Raw genomic sequence first — 13918 nt, forward strand, 5'->3', positions numbered from 1 at the left:
TACAAATTTCAGTATTATAAGATTTCTTAAATTTTAACCACAAAAGACTTGCTTATGCTTTTCAATGCTTTATTTTTAATCAGTTAATGTAAATTATTATATGCTTTCATTTTTATGCCAAGGGTTAGAATTAAAACACTTTAGTCATAATTCCTCATTAATTTAAAAAAAAAAAAAAAACCCTAGCATAAGTATGAAAAAATTATTTTATTCAGTATACTATACCTAAAAGTTCAAAACAAATTATGAGTGCCATTTCTTCAAAACTTAAATTGAAAAAAACTTTTTAAAGCTGATAATATGATAATTCTATGGGTTTGCTAATGTTTCCGAAGATGTTTTGCATTGGCATACATAATCTTACACAACCTGTACAAATAAATTGATAAATCTAAAACTTTCTTACACAACTGTTTTATGTACTAACACAGCTAACAAGCAACTTAAAAGTTTAAGCAAAATAATGTATTAAAGAAATTTTCCCTCTGGTTTCTATATTCTGTGAAATAAACAATTTACAGGTAATCAAAGAAAATTTATGATTTTCATGAACAGAAATAAGTTATTTATGTGTATGTACATTATTATGCTTTGATCCAATTCTAAGAAGCTAAATTGAAATGATTAGTGAAAATTAAGCATTAAAAAAGCACACAAATTCATTAGAGAATTTTTGAAAACAATGTGAGTCTACAATAAGATTTTCAATGTTGGCTATTATAGAAATATGTGTTAAACATAAATTTTAATACACTATGATAATAAGATAGTAATCAGTCACTTTAAAATCAACTTCTGCATCTCTAGTTCATGAGTTGGGACAATTTTATTTCTTATTTTTAAATCAGTTTGTGTTTTGAAACATTAGTTTTTGTTTCTTTCTAGTGACATTTCAAAGTTTTTTTGAAGATATACATAACTGGGATATTGTTGGTAGTGTCTTTCGTATCTGTTTAAATTTTTCAAATTTCTTTTCCAGTGTTTTTACACTTGAACAGAAGACTCTTGGGAACAATCTAACTTCTTGAGGAGTGTAACCTTTTTCAAAAAGAAAATTTATTACCTGTAAAAAATGAAAAATAGGCATTTTAAGAGGTAAAATGCAAAAAGTATTTCAAAATTTCAAAAAAAAAAAAAAAAAAAACTGTAAAAAATGAAAAATTTGCATTTTTTAAGGTGCAATGAACTTAGAATGCCAGATTCAATAAACATTGCTCTGCAAAAAAAAAAAGCGATACAGTCTTATCCTGACTTACGCCAGGGATGCGTTCCAAGGCCCCTGGCGTAAGTCGAAATTTTACGTTGTGGAACAACGTATGTTCAGATTGTTTTATAAGCATACCCAATTATTTTAGACATTTGTAACCCCCTCCCCCATTGTTTCAACCCATTTCTTCATTATACAGTCGAACCTCCATATATCGAACTTCCACATATCGAAATTTTCTATATATCGAAATCCCAGCAAATTTCTATGTTTATTATATAGAAAAATTGTTTCCATATATCAAAAAAATCTCTATATATCGAAATTTTTTTCGAGACATTCGTAGATTTTTTTTTTCCATTTTAGACTGTTTGTCTCATGAAAAATGAAGGTTAGAGGAGAAAATTACTTTCATTAAAGGTTGCTACGGAACTCATAAGAAATCTGGGGTTGAAGGGTGTGTAGTTAAGTCGTTGTTCCGTTATGAAGTTCTTAAATTCCCTCAAGTTTATTTCAAATCTTAGCTGTAACCAGTAACACTGTAAAATCATTTCCAAATTATCCCTTTTGTTTGTTGATTATCATTTCTAGTCTTCTTAGCTTCAGTAAAAATCATTCAAGTTAAGTAGATTTATTTTTTACTTTTCTCTCGATCACATCGTTAAAACGAAAATCCCCTAATGTTGCGATCAAGTTGAATTGCCAAAGAATATGAAGATGTATGGTTGGCGTAAAAATGTAATTTCTGTTAATTTTTTAATCATCAACTTTCATTTAATCCCATACTTGTATAAATTATAAATTGGGTTTCATGCACAAAAATTAGCTATTATTTTAATGTTTTAGGATACTTAGGATGATAATATAAGATCGTTTCCATATATCGAAATTTCTATATATCGAATTTTTTTCCGGCAATTTGCTACTTCGATATATGGAGGTCCGACTGTATATCACTGTATCTTTTATAAAGAACTGGCTTTTTACTGTATTATAGAAAAAGAGTTATTATTTAACATAAATTATGGTTATGAAGCACAAAATCAAAGATCAATAGGAGACAGAGACATGAAACAAAACAGTATGGTACTTAAATTTAGTACATTACACTACATATAGTAAACTTAATTATAATTTTAAAAAATGAAGAAAACGATAGTTTATGCAGCGCGATCAGACTCTTATCAGTCTTCTGACAGCAAATGCCTGTCAAGAAACTCGTCAGAAGAAGAGGACAAAGATGGAAGAGTGATGGTTCATCTTCGGCATTTTTAGTTTCGTCCCGGGTTTTTTTCTGTGGATCAGTCACCTTTACTACAAAGGATGTTATTTTTGGTTGCCTTAGTTTTTCCTTCTCTAATACAAGTAAATTGTTATAAGGAGCTATAGCAGACACAAAGTGTTTAGCGAAGGTAAGGGAACGCATCATATTCTGATCTTGCGTCTCCGACAGTTTTAGCATTTCTCTTGCGTATGTGCTCATTTTGTTAAGGACTTCAAAATTCAGTTTGGGCAGCTTCCTTTCAAGCTCCTCTTCTTCGCTTTCTTCCTCACTTACAGATTTGACAAATTCTGCTAGGTCAGTATCTGACAGAGTTTCGTGATGGCAGTTGATGAGCTCTTTTATATCTTCTCTTCCTTCATATCAGAGAAGCCTTCCCCACCGAGGTGCTTCGCCAATGCCACCGCCATGGGCGGATTTATGGGGGGCGAGGGGGGTCAATGCCCCCCCAGTCTTGGGAGGACTTTATACATGGTAACAACGCACCTTCAAAAATGTGAAAAGAAAAAATCATGATTTTTTCTTCTTTTTTTGAAAGTTTAGAAGTGAAAATGAAGAGAACAGCGACTGTCCTTTTGATGGGGGGGGGGGGGGGGCACCAAACACTGCATTACAAAGAGTAAAGCTGTTACTGGGTTCTTGAAATGTGTTTGAAAACGACTACTTTGAATTGAAAACCATTAGAGCAAGTATATGAGTGAAAATATAAGTAATCAGTCGCTATATTTAAAATAATCAACGACTGTTTCAAGAAATTGTAAACTAAAACAAAGATTTAAAAAAAAAAACTGGATTTACCTATAAACTAAACAAGCTATAGTTGAGGGCACCCGCTTTGTTGAAGGCCCCCAACTCCGGAAAATTTCATGATTTGTTCTTTAAAGAAAAGAAGAAAAGTACTTGAAAAAATAAATTCCATTTCAAAGTGCTTGAAAACCTTGAAATTTTGGAAAAGTGTGGATACAAACCATAAATTTAAAAATTTATAAACAAATGAAGGGGGGGGGGGGAGAAATGCCGAAATGTGTCAAATTTAGTTCCTTGCCACATCTTGCATCAAAAATATAAAAATCATAGTTCTGACATTTCTGTAGCATATTACTTAAGATAAATTTTTGTGACTCACATGTTTCATATATTGCTGTTTGTTTAATCCCCAAGGCAGTAATTTTGGAAATTATTTTGTATTACTTGCGTTTATCTCACTTCTTCTGCATATTGTTAATCTGTTCAGCCCAGAAGGAAACAAAAAAAAAAAAAAAAAAGCACTACCTCTTTTTTCCCCCTCTTTTTTGCCCTACTTGTAATTGAAAATAAAAAGTTGTTTGTAATGAGAAATCAATATTTTTTTTTCTTTTGAACTTAAAATGTTGTTGTTTCTGATGCCCCTTGGAGCACCCAAGGTAATGAATAACAAAGGCATTAAATCAACTTTTGAGGCTAATATGAGCGGCTTCCGTTTGACTGAGCCCCATTTATGGTGGAAGTCCGACTTTTGCTCAGACCACATAAGACAGATAGCACAATTCAGATTTATTACAATACAAGGAAATCAGACGAACACCCAGGGCAGTTAGGCGGGAATCGAACCTGAGCAATACCGCTCGGCCACCGAGATCCCAAACTTAAAATAGTTGTTTCTTATAAAGTTAGAACAATACTGTAAAACAGTACAATCAAGTACTAAATTTCAGAGACTGGAAAGGCCAATTTAAGTGCTTTAAATAATTTTAACTGTTCTCGAGTCCTTGAAACGGATTAGATGAGTCTTTGAAATTCCTAAGCAAAGTGCTTCAACTTTATTTCTTATCAAGTGTATAAATTATGAATCGTTCAATTGGGCCTATTTTCTAATACTATACACCATTTCTTTTAAAGCATTTTTTTAGTATTGATCATTTTGTATTTGTCGGTGGGTTGGAGACGTGATCAAAAACTGGTTGAATTGAACCGACAGCCAAAGTAAGCAAAAACCAATGCATAATCTTCTATTCTTTCTCGCTTTTTCTCTCTGAGAACTGCGGTAATTGATTTGTCAACCCAAAAACTATTTTTACTGTGTATTATCATAATTTGCAAAAGAGTGTTTTGCTATTTGTCTCCGAGATTTTAGTAGTTCCAATTACCTCTTCTAGGGCTTCAAAATGCAGAATTTTGTATCTATTTTACGAAAATTCCTGCGGGGGAGAAACCACCAGACCCCCTAAAATTGAACATATTCTATCCCCTACTTAAAAAGGACTCCATTTTCCACCTTAGACCTTATGTGTAATGCATGGGGGGGGGGGGGGACTTTAAAAAATGGCCTTTTTTCCCACCGATAGAAAAGTTGACCAGACTACTAAAGAGACCCAAACCCTGAAAAAGCTTAGAAGCATGCTAAGTCTAAATCCAGCCAGTTGTAATCAATACAACTGATAATGCTAAAAAAAAAAAAATGCTGCCTCCCCAGGAACACAGTTCTAAATCCGCCTATAGCCACCGCCTTTTGAACTGCTTCACGGTGAATGTCTTCTGGAGCAAGGCCCATACGATATCCGGTTGACCTTTCTTCCAACTTTCATTGGTTTTGGTTGTCTCTGTTTTCATGATTTCTAATAATGTTTTGCAGTGCAAAGGCAATTGTGTACTGCTTCCAGTACTATTTCCAAGTTGAAATTTTCAACACTGTTTATTGCTTGCACAAGGTTTTGAAACACTCCCTAGCACAAAGGGATTTAAATGCCTTAGTAATAAAGCTTGGGAGCCATCCTAATTTATTGACGTTCATATGTAGAATGAAAATAAAGGAAATCAGAGCAGTAAGGAATCAGAGCGGTTTATGTGTACAAGTACACTAATTTAAGGCAAAGTGTGTGAGCTTCCGTTTTAAGTGATGCTAAAGGGACGAAAGCCCATTCACAAAACCAATATTTAGTTTCAACAAATCCCATTCTAAGGCTCCGTGACTTCTTTCTAAAAAAATCATATTGCAGGGGAGCAATTTGCATCAGCAATAAAAAAAATTCATTCTTCATGAAAAACTCGTGTTATAGCCATTTTTGCTTAAGTCGGATTGCGTTGTAGCGGAATCCCACTGTAGTTACATTGCATTATATACTAAAAGAACGTTTTTAAGTGCCAAATGTAGCATTATTTGAAACATTTTTAATTTTTGGCACTAAATTTCTACCTCCAAAAAAAGGGGGGGGGATTTTCCACTTTTTTTTCATGGGGGGAAAAGTGAAAAATAAAATACTTTTCTGATCAAAATATTTTCCATTCGATTATCAAATATATTTTTGATCAAATGAATGAGTAAATAAAATAATGAATGAACAAATGATAAGGAAATGAAATAAATAAATAAATAGAGAAAAAATAAAATAGTGAATGAAATAAGAAAATAAGCGAATGAATGAATAAATAAGGGGAATTATTAAATGAAGAAAGGTAAATAAATTAATTAAAAAACAAATACATAAGTGATTTGATAAAAGATTGAAGTGAAATAGTTAATTTCATATACTTATTGGTACATGAAATTTACTATTTCACTTTGCCCCACATGCACTTGACTAATTGTACAAGGCATTTAAAATCAAAATAAGCTTAGTATTAAAAAAATAAATGCTTCACTGAAGGTCTCAATTAATATTTAAAATGTTAATAACAAGAACTTCATTATTTAATAATAACAAAAGTAATTTTTGACTTACAAAAAAATATTACAATATGAGTATTAATTTTTGAAAATTGCTTGTATTATAGTCCCATTGCAAACAAATGACCCTTGTCAATCATTTGAGGGAAAAAAGTCCATTCTTTAAAATAGGTAGAGAAGGAAAAAAAGACTTAGAGTTTAGCAATATTTCTGCGATATGGGGGGGGGGGGAATATATATATATATATATTATATATATATATATATATATATATACATATATATATATATATATATATATATATATACATATATATATATATATAATATATATATATATACATATATATATATATATATACAGGGTACGGAGAGAAAGTTCCCACAATTTTGTTTAAAACGTTTTTTTTAGCATTAAAATCATATGTTGGCGATTTATTTGGCACATATTGTTTATTGGCATTAAAGTATTTGAGGTTCAATCATTTGTTCTTTGTAAGTTCATTGAGTTAGTGAGCTATGAATCATGAAAATGTGCGTGTTACTCTCGTTGGATTACACAAGGGAATGAAAACAACCCATATTATTCGAACGACTGGATTCAAGAGTAAAACAGTCTATGACGCTGTGAAACGCTACAAGGAGACTGGAGGGACTGCCAAGCGTCCACGGAGTGGTCATCCAACCACTGCAACGACTCCAGCGAATGTGCAGAAGATCCGCTGTCACATCCGTCGCAATCCAGAGCCTTCAATGCGAAAGATGGCCAAAGAACTGGAGATCAGCCAAAAAAGCATCCGAACCATTGTGAAAAACAAGTTGGGACTTCATTCTTACAAGATCAATCGCCTCCACTTCCTCAATGACACAATGAAGTAGAAAAGATCGATAAAAGCTCGACGGATGCTTGGCTTGACCGCTTGTGCTCGCCTTTCGAAGGTTCTCTTTACCGATGAGTAGATCTTCACCATTGAGCCCACACATAACCATCAAAATCATCGCCAACTGCTTTAGAAGGGTCAGAAGAAGACCGCTGATGCAAAAATCATCGGACACAGTCACTTTCCAGGCTTGGTAATGGTTCTTGGCTGACATTTGTGCCACTGGGAAGACACCGCTTGTTTTCATTGACAGAAACGTCAAAATTAATGCTGTGAGCTATCAGTTTCGGGTTCTATACGATGTACTGAGGCCGATGGGCAACAGAACACTTTGACCAAGATGGATTCACACTCCAACAAGACTGGGCTCCTGCGCATTCGGCCTCGATCGACAATTGCCATCTGCGAAAATCTGTTTCCAGGTTTTTGGGGGCACGCATGTTTGGCCCCCTAACTCATCGGACCTCAATCCGATAGATTATTCGGTGTGGTCAATCGGAGGAAAAAATATCGGGGGAAAACGATGCGCCACGGTCGACATGCTCAAAACGGCTCTGAGGCGTGCCTGGAATGAGATAACGGTGGAAGCGTGCGCGAGCATCGTCAGCAATTTCAGACTGCGGCTCCGTAAATGTATTAAAGCCCAAGCAGCCAATTTTGAACAATTTTTATAATTTTTTTTTTTAATGTTATTAGTATTGTTTCAATAAAGAGTTTTTATTGCTTTAACTTGTTGATTTGTTGAATTATGTGTTAATTACAGCGTATTGAAATATGTAATAAAATTGTGAGAACTTTCTCCGCACCCTGTATATATATATATATTTTTAGTTATGGGACTATTTAGGCCTGCAAAATAAAAGTTTCAGCAATAACTGTATTGAGTTGGCCAAAAAGTAAAAATGACAAGCTTAGCATTCTTTATTGCAACTCTACTCTAGTCGGTTTTCAACTCAAGTTAATTATAGGAGGCTTTGTTTTCTCCGACCAATGGCTGCTGAACAAGGTTAAACCAAGAGCCACCCACTTACGTAGCGTGTAACCAATCCAAGGAGACATTTGCCTTGACTAAGGTCCTTATACAGTAGAGTCTTGAAAATCTGAGTTAATTGGGGCTGATTTCAACTAGGATTACTGAAAACTCGGATTATTTGGAAAATTCTTCCAGATTGAAAATTGACACTATTCAGATGACATAAGAGAGGCATATTTTACTTCCTTGTACAAAAAAAAGGAAGTATTTTCTTCACAAAAAATTTATTACAGTAGACTCTCGTTTTATGTGGGGGCCACGTACCACGGAAATGCCGCGTAAATTGAAACCGTGTAAATTGAGACCTAATAGTAGTGTTAAAATAGGGGTTAGGTTCCGTAGATAAAAATACTTCATTCTAGTTATGACTAATTGTATAATGAGTTAAATGTGTACTTATATTGATTTTTATGTACAACATGCATAAAGAAAACATAAATTAATTTTGTGTTCTGTTTATAAAGAGGAGCTGTCTATGATAGTCTCTTGGCAGTCATTAAGAATTTTTCTCTGTAATTCTTTTCAGAGCATTAGCACATTCATGATCAGTTGTGTCATTTTCATGATAGAATCTTCTTTTACTAACAAATCAGAAATATCATTTCTATTGTCTAAGAATGGCTCAAAATTTTCAATGTGAACATTTTTGGTTGTGTGTCACCGACGTCGGTATCCTCGTTCAATTTGGCTCCTATGTCACTCCTAAAAGCTCTTCTTCCAGTGAGTTCTGAACTGTGTGAGTTTAATAACTTTGCTTCTGGAAAGGACTCTGGAACCAATCGCATAAAATGTCTCCAGTGGCCCAAGCTCGATTATTAGCATGCTAAAATGCATTTGATTACGGGTAATCTGCAATCTTTAGGCGTTTGGATTTTGAAAGAGGGGTAATTTTTATCTGTTTGCATTGCCGCATCTGCATAAAATTGAAACTCATCTGCGTAAAATAAAATAAATGTGTCAAATCTTAAACCGCCTAAAATAAAACTGCATAAAACGAGGGTCTACTGTACTCAAACTTCAACATAAATTTGAGCTTTAACTGCGTCTACACGAATTTAAACTTTAGTTTTTCACGATGCCGATACGTATGTGCGCAGTTTTAGGCAACCAAAACATGCATTTTGACTGCACCCAAAACTATTTCGACGAATTTTCTGTATCTATCAAAGCGTGTACGTATGTATGTATCTTGCATAACACAAAAACGGTTAGTTGTAAAAAAATTAAATTTTGTATATGAAACTCATGTGGCGTGGATTTATGCGCCTCCTTTTTTAACAGCAATCCATATGCTCCAAAAAGGATGTTAACCTATTCTTTTTCAAAAATCAACATCAATTTGGCACATCAAGTTATTATCTCCAAGGTATCTCTGAATACCTATCTTGTAGTTGATTAATATTTCGTGCCTTTTTGGGAGTTATTGAAGCAAGCGCCTCTCTCTTTCTCTAAATTTCTTTTTATTATTTACTGTAAGTAGTTAATTAATTTTACTGTTGCAAAACTTCTGTTTTCAAATTTTAATAAAAAATATTTGTTTTAGCGACCAAAAGATATAATTTAAAATATAAATAAAGCCTCGGATTAAGCAGAACCTCGAACTTTTGAGACTCCACTGTATTTATGTAGCGGCTCTAGCCTTGACCGCAAAAAAATGAAATGTTTCACCTCTTTGGCTAATTTCTTAAATTTTAAGATGATGTATTCAAGCTCTAAACCCAATAACGTACTTGCCAATTTCAGTCTTCAACTTTCCTCTCGGTATCGCCCCTTCAGGAAAATGGACACTTCTGGAAGAAGGCGGAGTGAAGAGTCAACTTTTCGCGGTCAGACTTTACCATGTTTTGTGATTTTCAGAGGTAATTTATACTCAACTGGAATCAGGAACGTGTGCAGAGCTTCAGTAAGGGGGTACCACAGTACCAGGGAGCCTAAAAGTTTCGATAATCAACGGAAGATGTGGCACAACCGTCGTGAATGTATAAAAATAATTGAAAAATATCTGACAATTATTGGGTTTATGAAATTGGTGGCATTGACTGCAAAGATTTTTGTTTTCTTCTATCACTGAAATGAACTTGGTAGCTCCATCTTCCTGAGAAATTGAAAGGGAAAAGCATCCTTGTGTGTGTGTGCATTCCAACAAGAAACATTTTAGAGAATGAAGCATATAAGGAGTTTTAAGTGACTTGGGGTATGAAATTGACATACCTGAAACGCAAAACGTTTTTCTGCTTCATCATTAGCCTACAAAGCTTATATTCACTAGTTTTTTCATATAAAAGAATGTGTTAGTGTGCTGTAATAGCAAATCCTCAGTAATAAAAAGTTGAGTTTCACAACATAATATTTTCATTTTATGTGGTAGAGACACACCCTCATACCATTTGTAACTTCAGCAAAAATTAATATTCATTTGAATAGTTCTTGTACAGAATTTAAAGTTTCCCAATCAGATTTTTTTCTAGTTTAGAACTGAAATAAATATTGGTTAAAAGTTAATTTTTGAGATATTGTCCACACAATTTTACAAAAAAGTTAATTGATCGCATAAACAGGGGTAGAAGTGACCGACTTCTCACATATAGGACATTTTCCACAAAAAAATATAGGACAAATATAGGACACATTATATGAATAATTTTGCTATGAAAAAAGAAATAATACATATCATATATTATTTAGTTATTCTTATCAATGTTTTTGTTTCAAAAAAAAAAAAAAAAAAAAAAAAACCTCAAACAAAATTATAACTTACATCTCAAATGACTTTCCTGTAGTTGAAAGAATAATTTTTGAAAAAAGTGTACTTTATAGACTAAATAACTGAACAAAATTTGAACAAAGCTGATTTTTATTTTTCTTCCTCACTCATGACCCAAGTACAAATTCCACTATTATTTGATTTTATATCTAAACTGAACCTTTTACCACTTCTATTAAGAACAAACAGAGCTTGAGGAGGATCCTCCTGACGTTTTCTTCACGCTTGAATGTTTTAGCATGCTGCCTCAAATGGTTGCAAAATGACAAACAGTTGCAAAAATGGCAAAAAGCGGTAAAATCATCTTTTCCTTTAGTGCACATGCACCAAAAGTTGTACAATTAATGTCCTCCTGGTTCAATCACTCCACACAAAATTGTGTTAAGCGATGCGATTTCGCCATTGTAATTCCACTTAATACAACAAACTACATTTTAACGTCATAAGGAACTAACATTCGATGATCCCAAAATTTTACAAAAAGAAAAAATTGCAAAAAGAATATTAGAAAATTCCAATTAGAAAATGCACTGAACACAAAAATATACCAACGATTTGATTTGCTTTATGGTAACACACATTGGGGTATATAAGCTATTCTCAGCGGAGAAGATTTTACCTCTAATAATCCACAACCTTTTTCCATATTTTATTTCCAGGAAAATACACATGAAAGATGTAAATTACATAGGAATAAAAGAACACTCATGGCCACAGACGGGAATCGAACCTGCGCCTCTCTGCTTACAAAGCAAGTTGGCGAAACCACACGACCACCAAGGCCCCTATACCAACAAAAGCGAAAACCCCAATGATGGAAAACAAAACAAACGGCTGTTGCCCCCCAAACGCAAAATTCTAAAACTAACTTCAGACTTAGTTCTCGAAACTCCACCAACTATAGAGTGATGTCACATTGCTGTAGCCAATGAGAGAAGATGCCTGTTGCAGGATTTAGTCAGTTGCGTTTTTTAATTTGAAATTCGTTCGGGCACGTACTTTCAGCGAAAAATCCGATGTCAGAAAGTTTATTTACTGTTCTTTTTAAAAGATATATAGGGTAAAAAAAGGGAATATAGAAAATATAGGACATTTTTGAAAAATATAGGAAATATAGGACAATTTTGATGCTTTTTTTGAAAATATAGGATATATAGGACTACTTCGACCCCTGCATAAAGCACCTTAAATTTTCCCAGCATCTTTATATTTTTCTTTTGTGAAAAGCATGATATTCCTTAAGAAAGTTTTTTCTAATAAATGGACTTCATTCATGTAAAGAGGGTTAAAAATCCATTTAGAGGATGTCAAAAATAAATCCCATTTGAATTGAGAAACTCGACTCGATATCCCAAAACAAATTCTTCCTATCTGTCACACCATTTCATAAAAACATATTTAAAAAATAAATCATAACATTAATGCAAGTAAATGATAAAAGCTGGGTGTGTAATGAAGAGGCTGTCTAACAAGTCAGCCACAGCCGCCTGCAGTGCATATTACAGCAAATTTTTTTCGTACTCTGGACTTTGAACCTCGTCGTGTTTTTTTTTAACTAATGGGGGTACTATGGTACTCCTGGTCACCCTTCTGCACACACCCCTGACTGAAATAGACTACATATGTTAATAAAATATTACTAGATAGGTGGCGCTAAAAGCAGAGTAAATATTTCACCATTTCACTTTGCCCCACATTCCCCTACATTTATTAGAAGTTTTAGAGTCATTAATATTTTAACATAAAAATAGCACAATCAAATAATTTTTTTCTACCTGTTCTAGTTTAGGAATGTTAATAGTTTTCAGCAGCTTGTTTCTTTCCATCATGTAGTCCACATACTCTTTGCTGCAATTCAGTTTTCTTGCAAGATAACTAATTTCATCTTCCCCGTCCAGAATGCGTTGCGTTTCAGAGTTTTTTACCAGCATTGATTCAAAAAACTTTTCCGAACAACGTAACATCCATGGTTTTGGTTCCACTCCTGCTTTTTGGGCAGCTTGAATGCGATTGGCTAATAGCTTTTCATTGTAATTGAATATCCATAAATCTTTTACTATGTACTCTGTGCTTATTTCAGCATCTTTTAAAATGTTCATTTTTTGTTCCAGGCGTTTAAATTTCATTGTTAGTAAAGCTGGATGCTTAGTTAAAGCTGAAATCAAATCTGAGGAAGACAGTTCTAAGTGATGACATAAATATGATATTCTATCAGGGAAATCGTTAGTTTTAACCTTTTCCTCTCTAGCCCGCTTCACGGCTAAGTATAAACTTGTTGTGGGCAATGATAGAAGGGGTAACAAAGTTAAAATATTTGAATGAACTTCTTCCAGTAATTTAATTTTGTTATAGGAACAATTCAAGATATTAAGATGTTTTGAATACTTTTTTATATCATTTACTGAACATCCATGATGAATTAAGAAATTAAGAATTTTTGTTAACTCCTCTCTATTTTCTTCAGAGTACTCATTTTGATTTTCAGATAATATGAAATCAGCTAAACTATTAACTTCATCAAAAGAATTCATATTTAATTTCAAATTATTTATGTGTACTGCTCTACAGCTTGAAGAACATAAGTATCTCAGGGACTTGTTCTCATTATGCAGAATGCTAAAATTTAATTTGGATTGCCGATGAATAAAAATTTCATGATAGGAACTTTTGATTGTGTCTTTAAAAATTTGGGGCTGTAAAAGAAATTTGAAGACAAATTTCTCTAAATATCTTGTCGACATGTTGACAAATCCTAAGACAAGAAAATACAATTAGGAATAATTCAAAAAATAAATAAATAATAACAATTTAAAAAAATATTAGGTTAATATTGTACTATTTTGATTTTATATGCATAGTAAGATTTTTTTTTTTTTTTTTTTAGTATGAGGTGCTCATACTGTTTATATTTTTGTGAACCAGGATCATTATTGTACAAATACAAGAAGAGTGTCTGTAATAATTTCAAATAAAAAGAACAAAATTAACTATTCTCTTCTTTTTGCCATTTAAAAAAAACTTTCTCTTGCTTATTTAAAAAAATTACCTTTTAATACAGCCAGAGATGGGGTTCAGTCAGTATACACACAGCAATACTTTTTCTTAAAA

At 33.1% G+C, this 13918-nt stretch overlaps 1 protein-coding gene across 1 annotated transcript; it reads right to left on the reverse strand.

The window, feature by feature from the left end:
- Window positions 1-627: 627 nt before the first annotated feature.
- On the reverse strand, window positions 628-13544 carry LOC129228227 (uncharacterized). Its single transcript, XM_054862895.1, has 2 exons — window positions 12586-13544; window positions 628-1063 (listed from the first exon to the last, which is right to left on the reverse strand). The coding sequence occupies exons 1-2, from the start codon at window positions 13339-13341 to the stop codon at window positions 893-895; spliced, it is 927 nt and encodes a 308-aa protein (XP_054718870.1). The 5' UTR covers window positions 13342-13544; the 3' UTR covers window positions 628-892.
- Window positions 13545-13918: the final 374 nt, after the last annotated feature.

Source organism: Uloborus diversus, chromosome 8 (assembly GCF_026930045.1).
Source record: "Uloborus diversus isolate 005 chromosome 8, Udiv.v.3.1, whole genome shotgun sequence".
NCBI classification, from domain to species: Eukaryota; Metazoa; Arthropoda; class Arachnida; order Araneae; family Uloboridae; genus Uloborus; species Uloborus diversus.

Bases quoted from the DNA above. Each gene is read 5' to 3' on its own strand.
- LOC129228227 (XM_054862895.1), bottom strand. From the start codon at position 13,341: ATGAATTCTTTTGATGAAGTTAATAGTTTAGCTGATTTCATATTATCT. The intron at 1,064-12,585 runs GTAGAAAAAAAT...CATTTTTTACAG, and splicing joins ACATTCCTAAACTAGAACAG to GTAATAAATTTTCTTTTTGA.